Genomic DNA, 21,918 nt, shown 5'->3' with positions numbered 1-21,918 from the left:
CTAAAAACCCTTAGAACCACCACTACAAAGTACTACTCCCACCACCACTCTTGAACAAAGCTCAGATCACATAAATTTATGAGCGTTAGAGAAAAATCTCAGTCAGGATGTTGGGGTTTTAATTTATGAATTTAATAGTTAAAAATACTTTGCTTCTTTGTGTACCACCTATTTTACTCTTGCGTACCACCGGTTGAGAACTCCTGACCTATACTATTTCATATCGCTTTGATTTTTATCAATGAATGCTTTTTGCAGTTTTTGAAATACATTGAGCTGATCTTGTAAATATATGTGAACGAAAATACGTGATGCCGATGCGCATGTAAGGGTACAGGGGGCGCCGCAGACGCGTTCCACAAATTGCTTTGTGATTTTGCATTCACAGTAATTTGTGCAACATTTATCTTTTCCATGATTTTTTTCGGGGGGGGGGGAGGGGGCGATTGCTTGTTGTTATTGTTATTCTACATAAAAAATGGCAAGTGCAGTTACATATTATGTTAACCTTAGGTTAACTTTTTAATTCAGAAAAGAGAGGATTTCAGCATAATTACTCGCATTTTTTTTTTTTTGCAAGGATGATTTTTTTTTATTAAACTAAACATTATTACCTTTTGAGAAGAAAGGATTGACATATTTAAGGAGTACCATTGAATTTAAAATATACCTGTTTGAAATTTGAAGAGAAGTAAAAACATACAAGGTATTCTGAAATCAAAAACTGCCCATTTTCTGATTTTTAGCTATATGGAAAACCGAGGGAAAATGCTTTGTTATTTCATTACGTCTTAAATACATACTTTAAATTTGACTTATTTACTATAATAAGCAAAAGAATACCACCACCTCCTTGAATTATGTGGTATTGATCTAATAGTTCACATATTTTCCAGGCAATGGTTTAAGACTTTTTCAGAAGTAAGGTAAAATATTTCAAACAGTGACTTTCCGAGTGTTTTTAAGAACAAATATTTTACACAAGAGTTCTTATAATTGTTTGCTTTTGTTTTTACTTCCATTTTTTCTGTTTTCATTTTCCCCAAGATGTCGGAAGAACAGAAAACGCCATCTGAGTATTAAAATGTAATGAAGAAAAAGAAAGTGAAAGGAAGACTTAATAAACCAGAACTTTAAAATTACTCAGATTTTTCCGAAACCCAAAGAATACCCAAGCTAATGCTACTAGCACTAGTTGTCTATCAATGTTTCAGCCACCATTGAAATTACCAAAAGAACCTAATAATAGGAAAGAAAGCGTTTTCACACAGGAATTATCTTTAACTTCAATTCAGCCGGTCAAAACAAAAATAGAACTACTATTGAAATCTACAATTTCTGCAGTAGGAACGCATTTGTCTATATCTGATGATTCCTGATTATGTTCAAGTCCATTACTGCCATCCCAAGTTCAAATCTTAATAAAAAACTGGTACTGGATAATACCAAAACCTAGTTTCGAGTTTCAGTTTTCGAGTTCATTTTTTTGGATGTACTTTTGTCGGATCTTGCCATACAACGAAAAAGTTAATCCGATTCCTTAGAAAGATTACGAAAGAATAAACCTGTTAATTCAGAATTTTGAAATTTATTAAAAAAAGAGACTAAGTATTGGCGCTACGTTATTGAAAGAATTATCTATGCCATTGCAGTTTTTACCCACACAAAACTTGGCCTTCCATGGTTCCAGTAATAAATTAGTCGAAAGAAAAACAATTTTTAAATGTGTATAGAAATGACCACAAAATTTGACCCTATCTGTCTGTATATATTAATAAAATTCAAACTAAAAAAAAATATGCTTCATTACCTTGGAGATAAAATCCAAAATAAAACAATTAGCTTATTAGGGGATAATATAAAGCAAATTATTATAAATAAGGTCAAACATGCAAAGCATTTTTCTATTTTACTTGATTGTAAACCTGATGCCAGCCATCAAGAGCAGATATCAATTTGTATGAGGTATCTTAATTTATAAAATACAGACATGAGTATTGAAGAAAGCTTTATTTTGTATTGCAACAAATACGACCGGTGGATGAACAAAATTCTTATAACTTTAGAGGAAAATGGTTTAGTTATTAGTAATTTACGCAGCCAAGAATACGACAATGGTTCAAACATGACAGGTAAATAGTTTTCGAGTAATTATGTTCAAATCGTTGCTTTTCCAAATTGAAAAGTTAACCTAAGTTTAACATAACTATGTAATTGCACTTACCTTTTTTTACGTAGAAAAACAATAACAATAAGCAATCACGAAAAAGATAAATGTTGCACAAATTACTATGATTGCAATAGTAGACACTAAATAAGGATTAAGCAATTTGTCGAATGCGTCTACCCTTGCATACGCGTCAGCATCAAGTACTTTCACATTCATATAAGACAGAAGAGAACACCAGAGATGAACTCCTGCCCTGGTTAGAATTTTCGGTCAAATAAGACAATGTGCTAGGAGGAAGGGGCATTCAGAACTAGAAAGCTTGAGGCTGCCTTAACACAGTTAAACTCCCAACCCCTAGAGGCTCTAATCTATCCGTCGAGCCGACAAGCTAAGACTAAACTGAGTCAACAGGAATACTCGGCAACTCTCAATCCACGTCCCAGTTCTGGAGGGATGGTAAAATCATAGGTCATCAACAGAGGCCCAAACCCTGGACAGCAGAACAAAGTCACTTAAACATTGTCAGACAGACCGGATCACCAAACTGGCCTGCTAACACTAAGTCATGGTATACAGATGTCGACTTTAGGTGCCTCCAGGGGCCAACCAAGAAAGGATATGAATATACAGTTTTGAGGCTCCAGGCCCCCACTTTAAAGCTCAATCAGTTTAAAGGCTCGCTGAATTCACCAACGCCACCCACGGGGGTGTTTCATTTCCGGACAACCATGAATATCTCGCCGTCGTGCGCTCCACGATCTAGCACCTATTGTAGGTGCGGGCCTGGCTCTGACCAAATACTGATGAAATGGATTGATTAGGATTATTAAAATTATGGCAAAGCAGGGCTATCTGCCGAAAAGGAGAGATGCTTTTGTGAAGAGCTTTCTAAGGAAAACCAGCTTGTATACATGTTACACGAGAAAAACCACAAAAACGCCCCTGCAATCAACTTGTTCACCGAGATTCGAGCCCCGGAGCGAATTACCAGTGTTCAGCAACTTTACCGCTTGGCTGTTTGTGGGCCCTTTTGAAATGGAAGGTGATAACTTTATTTAAAATTAATGTCTGAAATACCAAGATGTTTTGAAAAGCTGGATACTTCTTAATATACTTGCAGAATGCCTGAAGAAAATAAACAAGCTATTAAGAAGAAAAAATTAATTTTTGCATAAAATTTAGTATTTTTTTAATTTAAAAATTTTTAATTTTATGATATTTAATTCTTGCGATTTCAAAAATAAAATATTTGGCTAAAATATGAATAACATTTTAAGAAATTAAGTGTGGGATGAAAAAATTGTGTAAAGCAATGGCAATGTATGCAAGTCATTCTAAATTAAAATATCAGATAAATATCTCTTATTTATATATCTTTCCTGAACAGAACATTGAAAGGCGTGTTAACTGTGCTTTACAGTATTTTCTCTTTTAATATATGCAGTTTTCAAACGCATCGTAGTCTGGGTCAACAAAGTATTCTTCCGAAAGAAATGCAATTCAAATAAATAAAATCAAATTCTGGAAAATTTATATTAATATATTTAAAATGCGCAGTTCGAATGAATGAATAGAAAATTTTAAAACAATTATCTGAAGAGATAATGCAACACAAACAATTAAAATAAAATTTCTAAAAATTTAAAAATATAGTAAAGAAAACTATTTGAGAAATAATAAATGATGCACCTTTTATTTAAACTACACAGTTCAAATGAGTAAACAGAAATTTTAAAATAGTTATTTGAAAGAAATCATGCAACTTAAACAATTAAAATGAAATTCAAAAAAGAAAAAGTTACTTAAAATAATAAAAATTATAATTAAAAATATAATATTAAGAACATTATTTGAAAGAAAGAACGATGTAACTTTTTTCTCACTCACGGACAATCTAAAATGATAAAGGAAAATAGGTTGCCACATGTTAAGAAGTTCGCCAAGTGAACTATTCTTGGTGCAAACTGAAAAGAGAACGCCAAGACAAATTTTTGAATTTCTACATAAATTTTGCACCAAATTTTACAAAATTTAATATTTAGGCATAATTTGAGTCATAGAATCGAAATATGCAAAACAATTGGCATGGCATTTAAGAAAAAGTCCTTTTTTGCCAAAATACCTACGTTTGAATAACGCTATATATAAATCTAATATATATCCTAAGTCGCGCGTTCGAGACATGAAAAACGCAGTTTAAATTTCGCTAATTGACCCAGTAGAATGGGAGATGTAGAACTGTCCCTCCCCCCTGCAATGTATCTAGGGCTCTCCATATTAACTGATGCCGAGAATCATTTGTAAACTGAAATGATTGCATTAGTAAAGAACACATGACTCCATTGGTGAAATGTTTCAGTCTTTGTGTTTTTTACATCACTGTAAATGGTAGTGCTGATGGGCTGCAGTGGCTGATATGCAGTGTTCAAAATCGTGGGCATTTATTTACAGGAGGTTAACATAAATTTCTTTTCATAAGCAAAAAATAAGATTTTGTAAATGATACTCATAGGTCAAAAGATTATATTTAGTGCTGTCTGAATTGAGAATAACTGATTTGTTATTCATTTAAACTCAGGATTGATGCCAGATCTGGTGTGGTTGCAATGGACGGCGGAATTTAGGAAAGACAAATTTTTTTTTAATTTAGAGAAACAGCTAGCAATAAAATTTTCAGAATTCAGGGAAGGCATTGGGATGTAAAATTTAGGGGTGGCCAAATTTTTAGAATGTAGGGAGGTGCTTGACAGCAGAATTTCGGCCCTGCAGAGACTGCGCCAAACCTGGATAAGCCTTAAGTGTATGTGGGAATTTATTTATTCATGCAACAGAAGCAAAATTTAGCGGAACAACTTGCCTTTTAGTCACCAATAGTGTATAGCAAAGAATACCCAAGCTTATGATGATACTACGAATTTGAAGGTTTGCAGATATCACAAAATAAAAGCAAAATTTTCCAATTAATGGAATTTTTGAAGAAATGTGGAGAAGTGGTAATAAATGAAGATGGTACAACAGAAGTTTAGCATTGTAATGACAATGCCCCAATCATCAATCAACTAACAGATGGTGAAATCTGCAGTATGGTTCTAAAACTAAAAAATATCACTACCAATAATGAACAAAGTGACAGAGAAATTGAAGACTAGTGAGAACAAAAAACCTTTCTATTGATAATTTAGTGGGAATTATCGATGCAGCAAGACTTCAGCAATGGAACTTTGCAAAGGAAGAAATTATATTTATCTAGAGAAATAAGGGAAAGTAACACATTAAACAATTTACATTGTAAGAAACACTTAACAAAGCAAATAAATATATATTAAGCCCTCTTTTTAATTTTGATTCCCTTATATAATTTCTACATGTCTTGTTATTTAAACTGATCATTTAATAACCAGAAACATTCCAAATCCAGAATTGAAGTCTCGAACAGCTCGGATTTCAGATTCATTACGGCATCCTACAATAAAATTTTAAAAATAATCCTATTAATTAAATAAAATTATTATAGTAATTTGCACATTAATGCTATTCAAAAACTTTTATCTGATAGCAAAACCGAATTGCAAGAACAATTTTTCAGTATTTATTACAAAAAATAATACTTTAAAAATTTGTATTTATAAAGCAGTTTTTTCCTCAATGGAGATGAGTATATGTGCATTTAATAAGTCTATATTTCTTAATCTTAATCTGAATCTTTATGAAGAAAGTAATAAACTTGATATTTTTCTCCCTTTGCGTCTGGTTAAAAACATTATTTAGAGAATTGTGGCATGAGCAAATACTAATTCTTTACTTAACATATTATTTGAGAAGAATAGTATATAAACAAATGATCTCATGGCAAATATTACTATTTCTAAAGAGATTTGATGTTAAGCATATTAGTGAAAAAAGTAAACCAACTCAACATGAGTAGTTCTTAAGTATTCTGAGTTTGAGAATCCACTGATATAATATTCATTTTGCTGGAACACTAACCATAAACTTAAAATTTTTACATAGTACAAAATACAAATATATTTTTATGTACATAAGCTAATTATATTCCATTATACAAATTATTAGAGGTTTAGAAACTAAATATGCTAAACTAGTTCTCGGTTATTGCTTGTGATTTTGTTTGAGTAAATGTATTTTTTTTTTTATTCTGTGTCTTCCATTTTCATTTACTCTTTTTAGTAGGTGCCAGGAACAAAGAAAGATTTAACGGATGTTTCAAACCCACTTATCTTTTTTGAATTATTTTTTGATAAACTGCTTGTCCTTCATATTGTTACTGAATCTAACCGTTTTGCAGACCAGTATATGAACCAACATCTTGCAAAAGAAAAACCAAGAACAAAATCTTAGCATCCAACCAATTGAGAAGAAATATATATTTTTTTAGGTATACTGATTTTACAAGGTATAACACTGAAACCTGATATAACGCTTTACTGGTCTAAAAATACATTGATCGAAACCCTCTTTTTGGGATATTTTTATTATACATCATTTTTATTATACAAACATCATTTTTATTATACTTACACCTTTTTTATTATGCTTTTACTCTAAACATTAAATTTTGAATTTTCCTTTTTATTTTTATTCTTTATTTTGTGATAGCAAACAGTTTTTAGACAACAAAACTTGCACTTATCCCCCCACAATACATCACATATGCACGCCTATGTAAAAAAACGATGGCACTGGAGAGTGAATCTTGTACGTTTTGCACGGTAGTTAAGGGGTTAAGATCAAATGGCTTCACTGGTAACACCAAACAGGTACAGGCAGAAGTGGGCAGGACAGTAGAATTTCATCATAGATTGTACAGGTGTAGTCCCACTGCATTAACTGTACATATCTATTCCAGTTTTAAGGAAGAACCCCTTGGAGGCAGTCTGAGGGCCAATCACCAACTACCCCAGAGGAAATTTGGCTTGGCATGTGCCCCTTACTACACAGACACTATACACTTACAAATATTCATGCCTTAGCCAGGATTTTAACACCAGGCCGTCAGTATGGCAATCAGCATTACTAACTACTATACCATCTGGACAGCAGCCACAGCAAACAATAAATATTTTCTTCCTCCAGAAAATCAATGACTAAGCTAATGAGCTAAGCTCTGTGTTACCATCCATAAACTCCTCTACATTACCATTCATAAACTCCTCTACAATGACTCCCAAAAATTGTCTCACATAAGGTCAAGAACTTCCTCTTTACAACACTGAAAGGTCGTTTTCAATTAATTAAAATGCACTTTTCATAGATTAGTTTATATATTTTTTTTTAATTTATACTTAATATTAAAAAAAAAATCCATGTTTATGTACCTCTATATAAGCACAACAGACAAAGATTAAGTTAAAAAATTTATTATTCCTAAGATCACCAAAATACAAAATTTTAGCCAACCTTTCATCATAACTCATCATGGTCATCTGAAAGAAAATTAAAGGAAAAAGATTAATTTTTTTAAAAATAAATTATAAATGAAATACATACAGTAAAAATCTCTCTGAAATTACAAATTACAATCACAGTTTAGAAAAGCCATTATTTGTTTGAAATCTTCCCCAAAACTAAGCATTAGAAATGTCTTATGTGAAATAAACTGTCCTCTTCAAGATCTTACTTAGTTCTCACATTACAGATCACTCTTCAAAATTGTACTTTTCTTGACTTATCTTTTTCCCATGGTGGCTACAGAAACGTCAGCAGGGGATCATTATCAGTGACTACCCCCCTGCACACATACAGATTTTACCATTAAATTTCTTACAGCTCTGTTTTTAACAATTTTCCCATTCTCATTAATAAATGTTCTCTCACAGCTCCCACAGAAATATTTTATTTATGTTATAACTGCTTTAAAATGTAAGAACAATGATGCCACCAGTGCTTTTAAACTTAAAGGTCATGATGTTTTATCTATTGGTGAGAAAGCAAACATTCAGGATACAATAAAAATGGGGGGGGGGGGAATCAGATGAAGAAATTGTTAACTTTTCTATGGCAAGAATGTTTCTTTAATTCGTAAACTGTTGCAAAATTAGGAAATAATGTACACGAGTTATAAGCTACTAATGAAAGCGGGAAAAGGCTTAAATTTTCAGTTGGAAAATATAAAAATATACTCATTATTGGCATGGTTTCATAAAAAATGCCTTAACACAAAAATTTAAAAAAAGGGGGCTTGGAAGAGAAAAATGAAGCTTCTTACAGCATGCAAAGGATAGCTGCATAGGTTTAAAAAGATGTTTGATTTCTTAAACATTAAAATTTCAGGAGAAGCTGCACTGGCCAGTGAGCAAGTACATGCCATTTTTCAAAACAAATTTAAAAAAAAAGAAGAAAATAATCAAAGAAGGGAATTACAATCCTATGTAAGGGAACAATTGCAATAAAACAGCTTTGTTTTGAAAGAATTGTCAAACAGGACCTATATTTATATACAAGTGAAAAATAAACCCAGGATTTAAAGCATAGAAGGATGAATTGATGCTGATACTATGTTACAGCAGCACCAGATATCATCAAGCTGGGTGTTGTTTATTATGTAAAAAATCTTTAATCTCTTAAAAATCAAAATTTCCTGCCTGCATTCCAGTAGTATAAACTTAGAAGCATGAGTTATGATAGTAATTTCACTGAACACTTCTTGCAAATCATCCCTGAAGTGTCAAAATCTTTAAAAAGGAAGGGTTGCTATTAAAAGCTTTATTGGTAATGGAATATGAGAATATTCAGATGATACTGTTATCACTAAATATGACCTCACTGCTTCAGCCACTCGAATGAGGTGTTATTAGGTGTATCAAAGCATCTAATTAAACAATCTTTGAGATGATTTGAAATGCCTTCACATAATTTATTGCTGGAAATCCTTTACTAATGCTGAACCAATAACTTTCATTAAAAAGGAGTAGATTAAATTCAGAAGCATTCAATGTATGCTGGAAAATTTGTAGTGATCATCCATGGTCGCAAAAGTATAATATATATGAATAAGTGAATAAATATATATATATATGAATATGTGAAATCATCCATGATCGCAAAAGCTTTCGCGGCATTGATGAAGAAATAAACATATAAACAGCAAGATCAGTTGGTAATGAGGCTTTGTCAATTTGAAAGAGGAAGAAGTGAAAGAACATACAGAGGTTATAGAGTAAATTAACCCATTTTCTTATAATTTGGAAATGTACTATCACTTCTCCTTTTCCTTAGCTCTTATTGGGATATAAATGAGTTAAGGGTTTTTAAGTCAAGTTGACATAGTACTTTTCTCTTGCCTGGCTCTGGTACTGTAGTCATCCTGTCTTATCCATGTTACTAGTCAAAGTAAATCTGTAGAGTCATTAGATTATATCAAAGCTGGAACTTAAAAAATGTGCAATGCCTTTGTTGAGATTTGAAGTCTGGACCTCCAAAATACATATCGAGTGTGCTTCTAGTTACACCGTGAAGGCACATGGAAAAGTGGGCTAAAATACTTTTCATAATCCGCTTTTTAAAGGGCAATTGGGGATTAGGGAACCCAATCACCAAATCTTGAGGGTGATGAATTATCAACCACTACCTTTTAGCTCAGGCGGCACAGTAGAATCATGAGTCCCCTCTCTTTAAGCAGCTGACACAAAAAATGTGTAATACCTTCATTGGAATTCAAACCCTTGACGTTTCATATATGCTTCCAATTACATCATGAAGGCAGGTGGAAAGAAGGGGGAAAATACCTTATATATCATGTATTTAATAATTTTAGTTTGAGTTTGATAATTTGAGTTTAATTTTGATTTAATGATTAGGTGAGTTTTGAATTATAGGTCTCCTACATCAAGTAATTAAAATCTTACGTTCAGCTTATGTTATCTTATTCTCACAAGTGGTGGAGTTTTAATATGTAAGCACAAGTCACGCATTTGTTCTTTAAAAAGCTTTTAATAAAAAGATTTTTTTAAAACCTTCTAAGGACTCTGCTGTAATTTCATAGAAAAAGTGATAACTTGCTAGCCAGTTTTAGTAGAATTTAAAAACTTCAGTTAGTTTACAGAAAGCAACTCTACAAAGTAATCATAAGAAAGAGTGAGGACTTGGAAGAGAGTCAATTCATTTGCAAAGGAAGATTAAAAAAAAAAAAAAAAAAAAAGGGGAGGGGGGAAGAAAAGAATCAGCAATATGGATGCTAAAAAACTTAGAGAAGTGGTTTCAAATGGCAAAAAGCTTAAAGGGGGGGGGGAGAAAAAAACTTCATGGCCCTATGATGAAGTGTAGCATTAAATTTACAAGTACAATAATGGATGTTCTTCAACAAGCATTTAATGGTTAAATTAGCATTTAATGATAAAAACTCTCAGTCATGATGTTTTCCCATAAGATTGAAAAAAAGAAAACAAAAGCATTAACATAAAAGATTCTCAGCTAACATCTCTTTTCTCAATTTAATGCAAGCTTGTTATCACAATATCCCCATAATAATCCTACTTCCTCTCCCCATCTACACTTTGAGCAATCATCAGATAATTAGGGACATTAATATCAGTAATCATTGCAACAGCAAAAAGAATACAGTTGTCCCTGTATATCACAAGCAGTAGCTTTCTCCAAAAGTGAAATTTCCTGATTGTGTATTACGCACATAATTTTCACTGTAAAATAAAAGAAATATATTTTTTTTTTAACTGTTTTGTTGAAAAAAGAATGATTTTTATTCTTAGCATCCCTTTAAACATTTCATTATATTATACAATATCGTATGAATTTTTATATACGATATTGGTTCGTATGAATTTTTTATTTGTCTTTACTTATTTTTTATTTTAAACATAATATACTATTATGTTTTTATCATTATTTATTAATATCAATAATGTCTTACAGTGCCAAATTTATCAATAAGTCACATGGATATCCTGCTCGACATAGCATTCACTGTTAGCCATAGTATGTCCTGGAGTGAATTATTCATAAATATGGGGGTACTATTCTACATTTATAAAATAGGTGTCATTCAATGAAGAAAATGGGATCTCCAGTTCTCTGATTTGATATTTTTTTCCTCCTCCTTTTTTTCAAAATGGAGTTAACATTTCTTTTACATTTTATCTGTGTTAATAGATGAAAGCATAGAAGCAGAAGAAAGCATATTAATGCATAATATGCTTTTTTCTGCACAAATCATTTTAGATGCAAAACATAATGTATGCAAATCTGCACCGAGATCTATAGCAAACTTTTCCCAAGTTTTTTAACTTCTACACATCCCAATTCTTACAGGAATATAAAGATGGAAATGCTCTGGCTACTTCAAAAATGAAATAAATTACACAACATGTGGCACCAAAATACAGTCATGCAAAAAATTTTATCTATACATTCTGTGAACATATCCTCATGAATGGTTTCTAACAAACAAAAACTGTATGTTTTTAGAAAAGCAAATTCTCATCTGATCTATGAAATAAATACAGTCAAAAGTCGTTAATCTGGACTCGTCGGGACTTTACCGATTCCGGATTATCGATTTTTCCGAATTATAGATCATCAGTTTAAATCTGGTAAGATGGCACGCAGAAATTATAAAATTAAAAATATGAAACCATAATTTACGAAATAAAGAACAATTTATGTGATAATACATTCTCTTATTCTATAAACAGACATAATTTCTTGTTCAGTTACAAAGTTCTGCTGTTTAAGTCCTATAATTGCTGTGTCGAGAATACCGACTAATTTGTCAATCGAAATTTTTTCGTTTTCAATAACCTCTGTCACTTTTTTCGCTATCGGAAGCAAATTATAATGACGAGGAATTTGATTTAAATCATATCAAAGATGGAGTACATCGAGATGAAATACTACATTTAGTAAGGAATTATAAGCCAAATAAAATAAAAACATCTGCCCTGAAAATAAGGATAATGCTGACAGATCAACTTCTAATTCATTGTGCGCTGCAGCGTTAAAGATAAACAAAGTTTAGATAAATAAAAGTTTAGATAAACAAAGGATATGCCTTTATCCATTTTTTGCAGCAATTCCACCTTTTGTTCAATGGACTTCGAAACATACTTTCACTTTGTAGATCCTTTACATATTAGTAAATATATATCAGAAATTCTATTTGACATAATCGAAAGTTCAAGCTTACTTTTATAAAATTGCTCTAACAGTCTGCAAAAAATAATAAGCCGAATCCAATTTGAAGATTAAGGAACAATGCAATCTGCAACATTAACTGAATTAGATAATTTTAGCTTAGCTTATATCGTCCCTTATACATTAAACACGCATTCATAAACGTATTTTGTGCACGTGCACACATGTATTCGCAGCCGTAAAGGTCTTACGCGCGTGCGTCAACACGACGCATGCGCAGAAAGTTTGTAGCTTTGAGGTCCAGATTATAGATCATTCCGGATTATGGGTGTCCAAATTAACGACTTTTGACTGTATGTACTTCTAATAAATTTATATTAGGAGATAATAGAATCAATATTTCTTTAGTAAATAAATAAATAAAAAAAAGATGTATGTTAAAATAACCTCAGTAGGTCATGCCTGATGTTATTTAATATTATAACTGATGCATTCTCAGGATTTAAAAACTTATGTACAACAATGAATCATATAATCAACAAATAAATAAATGACATTTTACTGTGCTTACTTTTTCATACAAGGCTAAAAAAAGCAAATAAGTTTATGGAATAGATATTATGCACTACATTATAAAATGTGATGATTTATTTCCACCATACTCACATGCTGATGCACTGCATGTTAAACTTTTTATTATACAAGTATGACAATTCGTAACAATGACCTCCAGGCATCATTTGCCTGCAGAACTGCGATGGAGAGCCATTGGGTATGGTGTGGTGTGGTGTATTGTGAATACGGCAAAGCACACTAGGGCCACCTACCTAAGGGGGGTGCCTTCGTGGAGGACTTTCTAAGGGAACTGGCTTGTATACATGTTACACATGGGGAAAACCACAAAAACGCCCATGCAGCGGGATTCAAACCTCGGACCGAACTACCAGTGTTCAGCGATTTTACCGCTCGGCTGCTGGTTGGCAGAGAGCCACTGGGAGACAGGCAGGACAAAGTCAAACAGAAATGGCCAGATGGCTAAATGTGAGTCCTTCTGTGGTTCACAGACTTTGGAGGCAATTTCAAACCACAGATTCGGCATCTAGGAGGTTTAGCCAAGGACGGCCAACTGCTACGACGAGCGCCCATGACTGATATTTGACATTATGTGCACGCAGGAATAGAACTGCTACTCCAACTCTTCTTAAATCCTCCCTTGCTGCAGCCACTGGAAGGTTCGTGTCAACGTCAACTGTGCGTAGTAGGCTTCACGAAGGTGCTCTGTATGCAAGGCGACCCGCCATTTGTGTACAGCTCACGTCACACCATAGGAGGGACCGTTTTCAGTGGGCATGACAACATGTCCACTGGACGCCTGATCAATGGAGTGCGGTTCTCTTTAGTCCAGGTTTTGTCTAGAAAGCGATAGTAGACGTTACTTGATATGGAGAGAACCTAGAACCTGTTATCATCCATGAAAGAGATGCATCAGAAGGGGCAGTGTCTGTGCTTGGGGTGACATCTCTTTGGGTGGATGCACAGACCTCCATGTCTTCCAAAGGGAACCCTGAATGCTCAGTCTTAAGAGATGACATCCTTGAAATTTATGTGTGCCCATATGCCGGGCAATAGGTGATGCTTTCCTGTTACAGCATGACAACGCAAGACCACACAGGGCTCGCATCGTAGATGATTATCTTCAACAGGAAACAATTATGCGCATGGAGTGGCCAGCTTGATCCCCAGACTTGAATCCTATTGAGCACGTTTGGGATGCTTTAGGGAGACGTCTAGCTGCTCTCAATCCGCCCCCCTCAGACCCTTGTCGCGCTTGCAACTGCTTTGCAAGAGCAAATGCTCTCACTTCCTATGGAACTGATAGACCGCATAATTGAAAGCATCACACATCGCTGTATTGCTTCTAGAGGTGATCATATTCCATACTGGAGGTACTTTTCCTATAGCAAACTGACACCTTCGATTTGTTCATTTTATACATGTGCTAATTTCTATACTACCATATTTCTCTGGTAATTTCTTTTTATGTTATTTGATACCTTACTATGTGTTGTACATTGTGGGTAAGTTTCATTAAATTCTACACGTAACTTTTTCAGTATTCGTGATTTTTGTGAATTTTCCTTAATTTATGATAACCAGTGTATATGTAATGCAGTATAATTTAACATGCATAATGTAGCATGCATACAAACACACTTGAGTTTAATTGACGAATTATGTATATTAAGACGTTACTAATATTAAATAACTTCACAAAGTTCAGTATCCTGTATGCTGCATAGTACAATTACAACATATAATTAAGTTATATGTTAATATGAGTGCACAAGATTTTGATATTTTAGGTTAATCCTCAAGAGACAAGAGAAAATGGAAATAGCTAGTACTATATAGTATCATGACTAATTTCAAGGAATAACAGAACAAAATTTGTACGTTCCATCAAAGCATAGTATAAGTAATGATACATCAGACTGGCCTGCATATATGCATTCATGTGGTCATGATTATGAATGCCATGAGAAATCTGATACATTTATTATAGCACAGATAGTGCTGAGCATGCCTAAGTTTCTGCATTTTACATGCTGGAACCAATTCTTGCTTAGCACATATTTTAGCTTTTAAATAGTTTATTTATTTTAAATTAAAAACATTGGAGCACCATGACAAATGAAAATATGAAGGAACAATATTTTATTCAAAATTCGAAAAATATTTTACTTGTTTATTTAGAGAGAAAATTACAGATTCAAAGTAAGATTAAATGCGCAGCAGAAAATTAAAAACAATATCTGATTTCTTAAAACTCTTTTTTTCTCATAATGAAAAATAAAAGCTATTAATACCATTATATGCAAAGCATTATGGTTAAAGTGTGCAATACAGTGCAAAACATTATAATAAAATTAAGATTTTAAAAACATCTGAATCTTTTCCTTACTAATTCCAGATAAAAGACAGGAAAAAAATTACCTGTTTTCTGTTTGAGTTGTATTTTTTGGATTGTTTTATTGCTTTCATACTCTTGGAACAAATGCTTAATTTCAGCATCATAATTTTTCCACTCGGGTATGATGCGCATGGCACTAGTTAATTTTGATTCTTTTGTTTTAGGATTGTTACACTGAAATAAAATATCATTTACAAATAATGAAAAGATAATTAAACATAACTTAATTAACAGAATGCAATACAAAATAAGTACATGAATAACCTTCCCTCCATCCTCAGTCATAAATGTTAAAACATTAAAGCTAAAAAGTTACTAATACTTGATCAATAAACAAAACAAACTATTTAAGAGCTACAGAGTTATTTCATGATTACTCTTTTTTAAGAATCAATGAACTTCGCAATATTAATTCAAGGTTCGTAAATATTTCTGCACAATGAAATTAAGTACTGTTAAGGACCCTTAATGAAAAAAATTAAGGACCTATTAGCAAAGGGAATTAAATAAATTAAAGCAATAACTATGCCCAAACTTCCCTTTTGTAATATCATTCTAAGAATAAAATAAATATGTAAGATACATTATTATTAAACATAATCTAATATTTAACTATAAACAACGATAATAAAATCAAATTTGTAAAATTTATCAGGTAATTTGCATTAAAATAACAAAATTCCTCTTTAAAAAATTTACACTTATATTATTTATGTGTTACACTTATAATGTCTCACATATTTTAAAGAAGATTAGTGACATTTAAATTTTACTAACAATTAATTTCACATTGGTTCTTTCTTTTATGTCTCATTTCATCATGTAGTCCAGAGGTTTATGCAAATTTTTTATTAAGTGGCATAGGTCAAAATTAAAAGTAAAATCATAAACCAGCATGATTTGTAACAGAAGTTTGATTGTTGCCACTGCTGCTGCTTGCTAAGAGAGAGACTCTGACAAGAACAGTCTGATATTGCTGATACTGGCAAAATTGGTATGTGCTGAAAGTTGTGCTTTGTATGTTTGACTCAGTTAGTGCTGCAGCTTCATGTACAGTTGCTGGAATTACAATCCAGTTAATATACAGTATTTAATATAAAGTCTCAATAAGCCACTGTAGCACCAGAGGTGTAAGTTGTTTCATATCAATTTATGTATTATTAGCTGTAAGGAATAAAGTTTTACATTATTTTTTACATTTTTGTGTTAGCTTATGTCCACAGTAAGGATTAAGGGAACACAATAACTCAGCTTAATTCATAGAGATAACTTCTAAGGGTGAGCAGTCAGTTACAAATACTTATATACATAGTTAGATACCCTGTGTCATTATAGATTTAGATGGTCACTATTAATTTTTTATATCCAAAAAATATCTTAAAAACATTATTCAAATCATAATCTGAGAGCATTTTACAGTTTAAAATACTGATAATTATGCATGTAATTTATCAAATTAATTCTAAAATGATATTATGATAATCACACGAAAAAAAAGCTACAAAACGTGTTTTTTTAGCAATAACACAGCACAAAATATTTACACATTTTTTAATCTGAAAAATATTTTAGCTAATTTACATGAATTTTCTTATCTTTAACATCTTGCTTTTTGTTTCAATAAGCGAATTAATGTTCTTACTAGTCTCTGCTTCATCTCCTAATTTATGAATGTTATAATAACATAACTTTGAAAAATTATTTTGTTTCTCTTATGCAATCAATTTCTTTCTCAATAAGTTTCTTCTACATTTTACATTTTCAGATTTCATTGAAGATTTCTGTTATTCTAAAGAACTGCATGTATTTAGAATGCATAGAACACGAGATGGCAAAATATCCAGTGTACAGCATAGTGAGACACATGTGATGAATCTTTTAAATTGTAAGTTTTCAGTTTCTTTACTAATAGAAAAATTCCTTTCCACAGATGCCTGTCCATGTGAAAAGAGTAGAACTATTTTTACAATTTTCTATGCATGTGTCTGATAAAAAGATAAGAGTTGGTTGGTGTATTTAAATATGGCAAAGCACACGAGAGCTATCTGCCTAAGAGGAGGGATGCCTTCGTGGAGGACTTTCTAAGGGAAACTGGCTCGTATACACGTTACACATATGGAAAACCACGAAAACACCCATGCAGCCAGCCCGTTCGTGGGATTCGAACCTCGGACCGAACTACCAGTGTTCAGCAACTTTACCGCTCGGCCGCTGGTAAAAAGATAAGAAAATAAAAGTATGATAACATGTTAAAAGGTAGACTTTCAAAAGCAGAGAATTCAAATAATTTTGTTTTCACTGTTCTTCCAAAAATGTTTCATAAAATAAGAAATCTGTGACAAATTTCCTTAAATCCTTCTAAACTTTCTTAGGTTCAAGAAGCAAAAAAGCAGACTTTTGAATAAAAAATTCAAAAAAGAAAACTGTTAAATGAATTTCTAAGAGAAAACTGATATATATTTGAATATTCTGAAACAATTACACAGGGGGGATAATGAAAAAATGTAAGAATAAGAAGAAAAATTAAATTCATTGTAAAGTAACAAAAGTAGCTTTTGCTAAGACGTGTTTTAGTAACTGCGTTTCTTAGTATTTATTACCTTACTTATTTTTCAGAATCAAAATATTCTGAAAGTCACCAAAATGGAAAATAATGTCATTTTAAAGTATGACATAGTAAAGTAAAGTTTTATTTTAATGCTATTTCATAGCTACAATTTTAATACATAATCATGTTTATTATTTATCAATTTTATTATGCTTGTAAAAGAAAATTGTTGAAACATTCGCAAATATACAGATAAAAAACTTTGTATACAAATTGATCTTAAAATTGCCAAATTTAGTATCACATAATAAAAGAAATTATATCTCAAAAAGGGAAAGGATGTTTCTGAGGCACTGTTTTATGAAATCTTCATTTTCAAAAAAGAAATAATTTTGGCATGTTAATGTTTCATCAAGGCAGGGCCTCATGCCCTATTAAGAAGTAGGAAAGAATTTTAATGATACATATTACATGATATATATAGATTAAATTACATTAAATGATACATATAGATACATATTTGTCAGTGAATTGAAAAATATTTCTTTAAAATTTTAATTTGCATTAAAAATTGCAGTCATACACAACAGATAGAAATATCACATGAGTAAAATTAAGTGTCATCCCTTCATTAAGTCTGCCACAAAAATTTTGACAATTTTTTTTTTTTTATCAATGGGCTTACTTTTATCAATGGGTAGCTTTGGAATTGGATTCTTTAATTATAAAACCCTATATATAATTAAACACACCACAAAAAGCAAACTGTTAAAAAATAACATTATTTTATAAATACAGTAAAATGCTTAATACATTTCAAATAAAAACAAAAATCATATATACCAGATCAATAGTCTTTGCAGTCTCTTTTGTCTCATCAGAACACCATGTTTCACACCACAACCACTCTTGAGGAAGAGATTTAATGTTTACTTGGTGTATCATATTATTTGGCAAATCCTATGAGAATCACAAATAATTTGAGGAATGTATGAATTACAGCCCATATTATATCAAATAAAAATTACATCCACCATTTTCCAAAGAAATTCCCAGCTTAACTTAAAAATTAACATCAGTGCGTAAATTTAACAACTAAGAATAATTTTAGGCTGGACACTCTTATACATCTTGGAGTATTGAATTCATTTACCTGATCTAAGTTAGAAAGACTATTTGGATCTTGACTTAGTCCTTGATACTGCCCTCTGAGCCTGTCTCCAGCAGCTATCCTACGGAATTTCTTTAAATCCACGACATACAATGCACTAAATAAAAGAAAAACAAATTCAACATAACACACTGGAATTTAAATTATCTTCAATTTTTTTAAAAATAATAAGTAACAAACTAACCTGATTTATTAAACCTCTCATAGAACACTTATGTGTGAATAAATTTTAATTACGTTAGTTATTAAAGTGTTATGAATTTGTTAATGGAAAAGTGTTATTGTTTTCATTTGCAAATTTCATGCTCGAGGAAAATGGAATATATTACTATTTGAGGGAAACATTTATGGCTTCAAAACTTGGTGGCAAACTCTTTGAAATATAGTAATGTAATTTGGTTTTTAATTTTAAATTATTTTTCCTCATGAAATAAACAAAAAAGTACACCTAACTATCACTAACCTATTCATATTTGATCAACTTGTTTTTAAAATGCATATACATTCATATGCTGTTATATATAACCAGCACTTGGAACTTCCCTATGAACTTTTGCAACTTGAGCTTGATTTCAGTACTTTGCAGCCTAAAGAGTTTTTTATTTATTTATTTAGTTATTTAAAATTAAATTTTTTTTTCTTTAATGTTGCCATACATGACACGTCAGAACAGCCCGACAAGATAACCTTGACAAAATAGCCCCGAAGTAGTAGCTATGCCCAGTTATATAATTATATAAAATTAATTAAAATATTTTAGTAAATATTAGTAAAAAATGAATTTTGACAGTTGAAAATATTTATTAAAACCTCATTTTAGAAATTGTATATAGACATATTAATACAAATTCTTAATGTGGTTTGGCAATTCTCTGTAAACCTTTAAGGTTTCTGTTCCTTACCACATTCTTTACAAAATTACGTTTCACATGTTTGTTTCATCTGAGATAGTGCTTATGGTGAAAAGTGCAGGAGCTGAATTTGGCGGAACACATATAGGACCAGTAAGATGCAACAACCATGATTTGCTAATACACGTGTGGAATGTTCACGAGTGCATCATCAATGGTCTTCCAAGGACAAACAATTCGGTAGAGGGGTGGCATAGAGCACTCCAGCAAACTGTAGATTGCCATCAACCATCCCTTTACAAGCTCATTGATAATTTCTGAAAAGAGCAAGATATGGTGGAAATCTACTTAACATGCCTTGCAGCAAGTATTCGTAACATTAGGCACTAGCAAAACTAAATATGTGCAACAGAATTGACATCTGGAAGCATTAGCGGAAAGTTATGCAAATATGGAACATATGGACTTTCTTCTTAATATTTCACATAACCTTGAAATGTAGTTTTTAAAAAGAATGTGGTGAGCAACAGAAACCTTACAGGCTTGTAGAGAATTACCAAATCGTATTTAGAATTTCTGTTAATATGCTCATATAAAATTTTTAAAATGCGTTTTTTAATAAATATTTTCAAATGTCAAAATTCATTTTTTACTCATATCTACTAATATATTTTAATATAATTAATTTTATATAACTATATAAGTAGACTTAGTTATTATTTCAGGGCTATTTTGTCAAGGTTATCTTGTTGGGGCCATTTAGTTTGGGGCTGTTAAGTTGTGGGCTATTTTGACGAGGTACCGGTGTTGTAATATCATTTGCGAGAATCTTTCGAGGGAAAGAAATAACAATTTAAAAGTAGGAAAAACAAATATAGAAATATAAAGATGGTTAACTTTGAAATTATTGTTAAGATGTAGGGAGCTCAATGTTTGGGAGGGAGAGACTGATCTCTTTTCTATCCACAACTGCATATCACAACAGGATTACACAGCTGAATTTAGAGCTCACATTTGAACTTCTTTCACAAATTAAGCTGATCCAGAAAATAAATTTATTTGTGCATACCTCCTGTGCATCTGACAGCATGAATGGTTGTGCATGCATAGTGGCATTGCGGAACTTGAGAAAGAATTAGCCTAGCTATTTTGTTCATTTATGTTAACATCTGAAGTCACTGTTTGTCAGTAATCATGTTTAAAACAATCAATTGACCCACCAGCTCTGAAATAAGAGCCATTATCAAGTTTTTAAATGAGAGAAATGTTCAATCTTGTGAAATTTATTGTTATATAAGTGAAACTTATGGATAGAATGTAATGAGTAAAGAAATGGTGTGAAAAAGGGTTAGGATGTTTAACAAAGGAAAGGAAAATGTCCACAATGAGGAGTGCAATGGATGCCCATCACTGATCACTAAAGAACTGGTGTGCTGCATCGATGAAAAAGTTTGTTCCAATAGGCAATTCAGGATTTCTGATTTGTTAATGCATATTCAAAACACTTCATGACCTCCACAATTACATTACACGTTACTGTGACTGAACATTTGCACTACAAAAACTGAGTTTGCCAAAGGTACCAAAAATACTAATGGACATTTGAAAATGGAAATGCATGGAAGCAGCCTTGGAGTTTTTGCAGTGCTATGGGATGGAAAAAATTATGATTTTTTTAAAAGGACTCTCATAGGCAATGGAACATGGCTTAGTTCCAAAATATCTGAAATGCAAGAAATAGTCAGTGGAATAGTCACTGGAATGACAGTATATTGGTTCCCTGAAACCTTAAACAGGAAAGCCACCTCTTTCTGCAAGAAAAATCATGTGCACTGTGTTCTGGGGCTGTGAAAAAAATTCTCTTAGTGACTGGATGGAACAAGGCACAGGAATCAACGTTACAGCACATTGAAGAAGTTATAAAAAAAAATGCGTGGACTACTGATTTCTGATATTGAGTTCGTGCATGACAATGCACAACTGCATACTATATGTGTAATGATGACATTGCTAGATTGATTATGCTGGGAACCATTCTGTCACCCTCCTTATAATCTGGACCTAACTCCATTCAACTTCTATTTGTTTTCTCATCTTAAG

General features: G+C 32.0%; 1 protein-coding gene across 2 annotated transcripts in view; it reads right to left on the bottom strand.

Moving 5' to 3' along the window:
* Positions 1-7,532: 7,532 nt before the first annotated feature.
* Uggt (UDP-glucose-glycoprotein glucosyltransferase) overlaps positions 7,533-21,918 on the bottom strand; it is a 211,458-nt gene continuing 197,072 nt past the window's right edge. For both annotated transcript variants that reach the window (XM_085819198.1, XM_085819199.1), the window contains 4 exons: positions 18,950-19,064; positions 18,640-18,756; positions 15,272-15,422; positions 7,533-7,614 (listed from right to left, as the gene is read on the bottom strand). In XM_085819198.1, the coding sequence (XP_085675324.1) occupies positions 7,595-7,614; positions 15,272-15,422; positions 18,640-18,756; positions 18,950-19,064 (403 nt within the window). In that variant the 3' untranslated portion in view covers positions 7,533-7,594. The remainder of the gene's footprint in view (positions 7,615-15,271; positions 15,423-18,639; positions 18,757-18,949; positions 19,065-21,918) is intronic.

Source organism: Stegodyphus dumicola, chromosome 6, assembly GCF_044657685.1.
Source record: "Stegodyphus dumicola isolate Sdum_Otavi_A_Nest chromosome 6, ASM4465768v1".
NCBI classification, from domain to species: domain Eukaryota; kingdom Metazoa; phylum Arthropoda; class Arachnida; order Araneae; family Eresidae; genus Stegodyphus; species Stegodyphus dumicola.
This window is presented reverse-complemented; position numbering and strand designations above follow the sequence as displayed.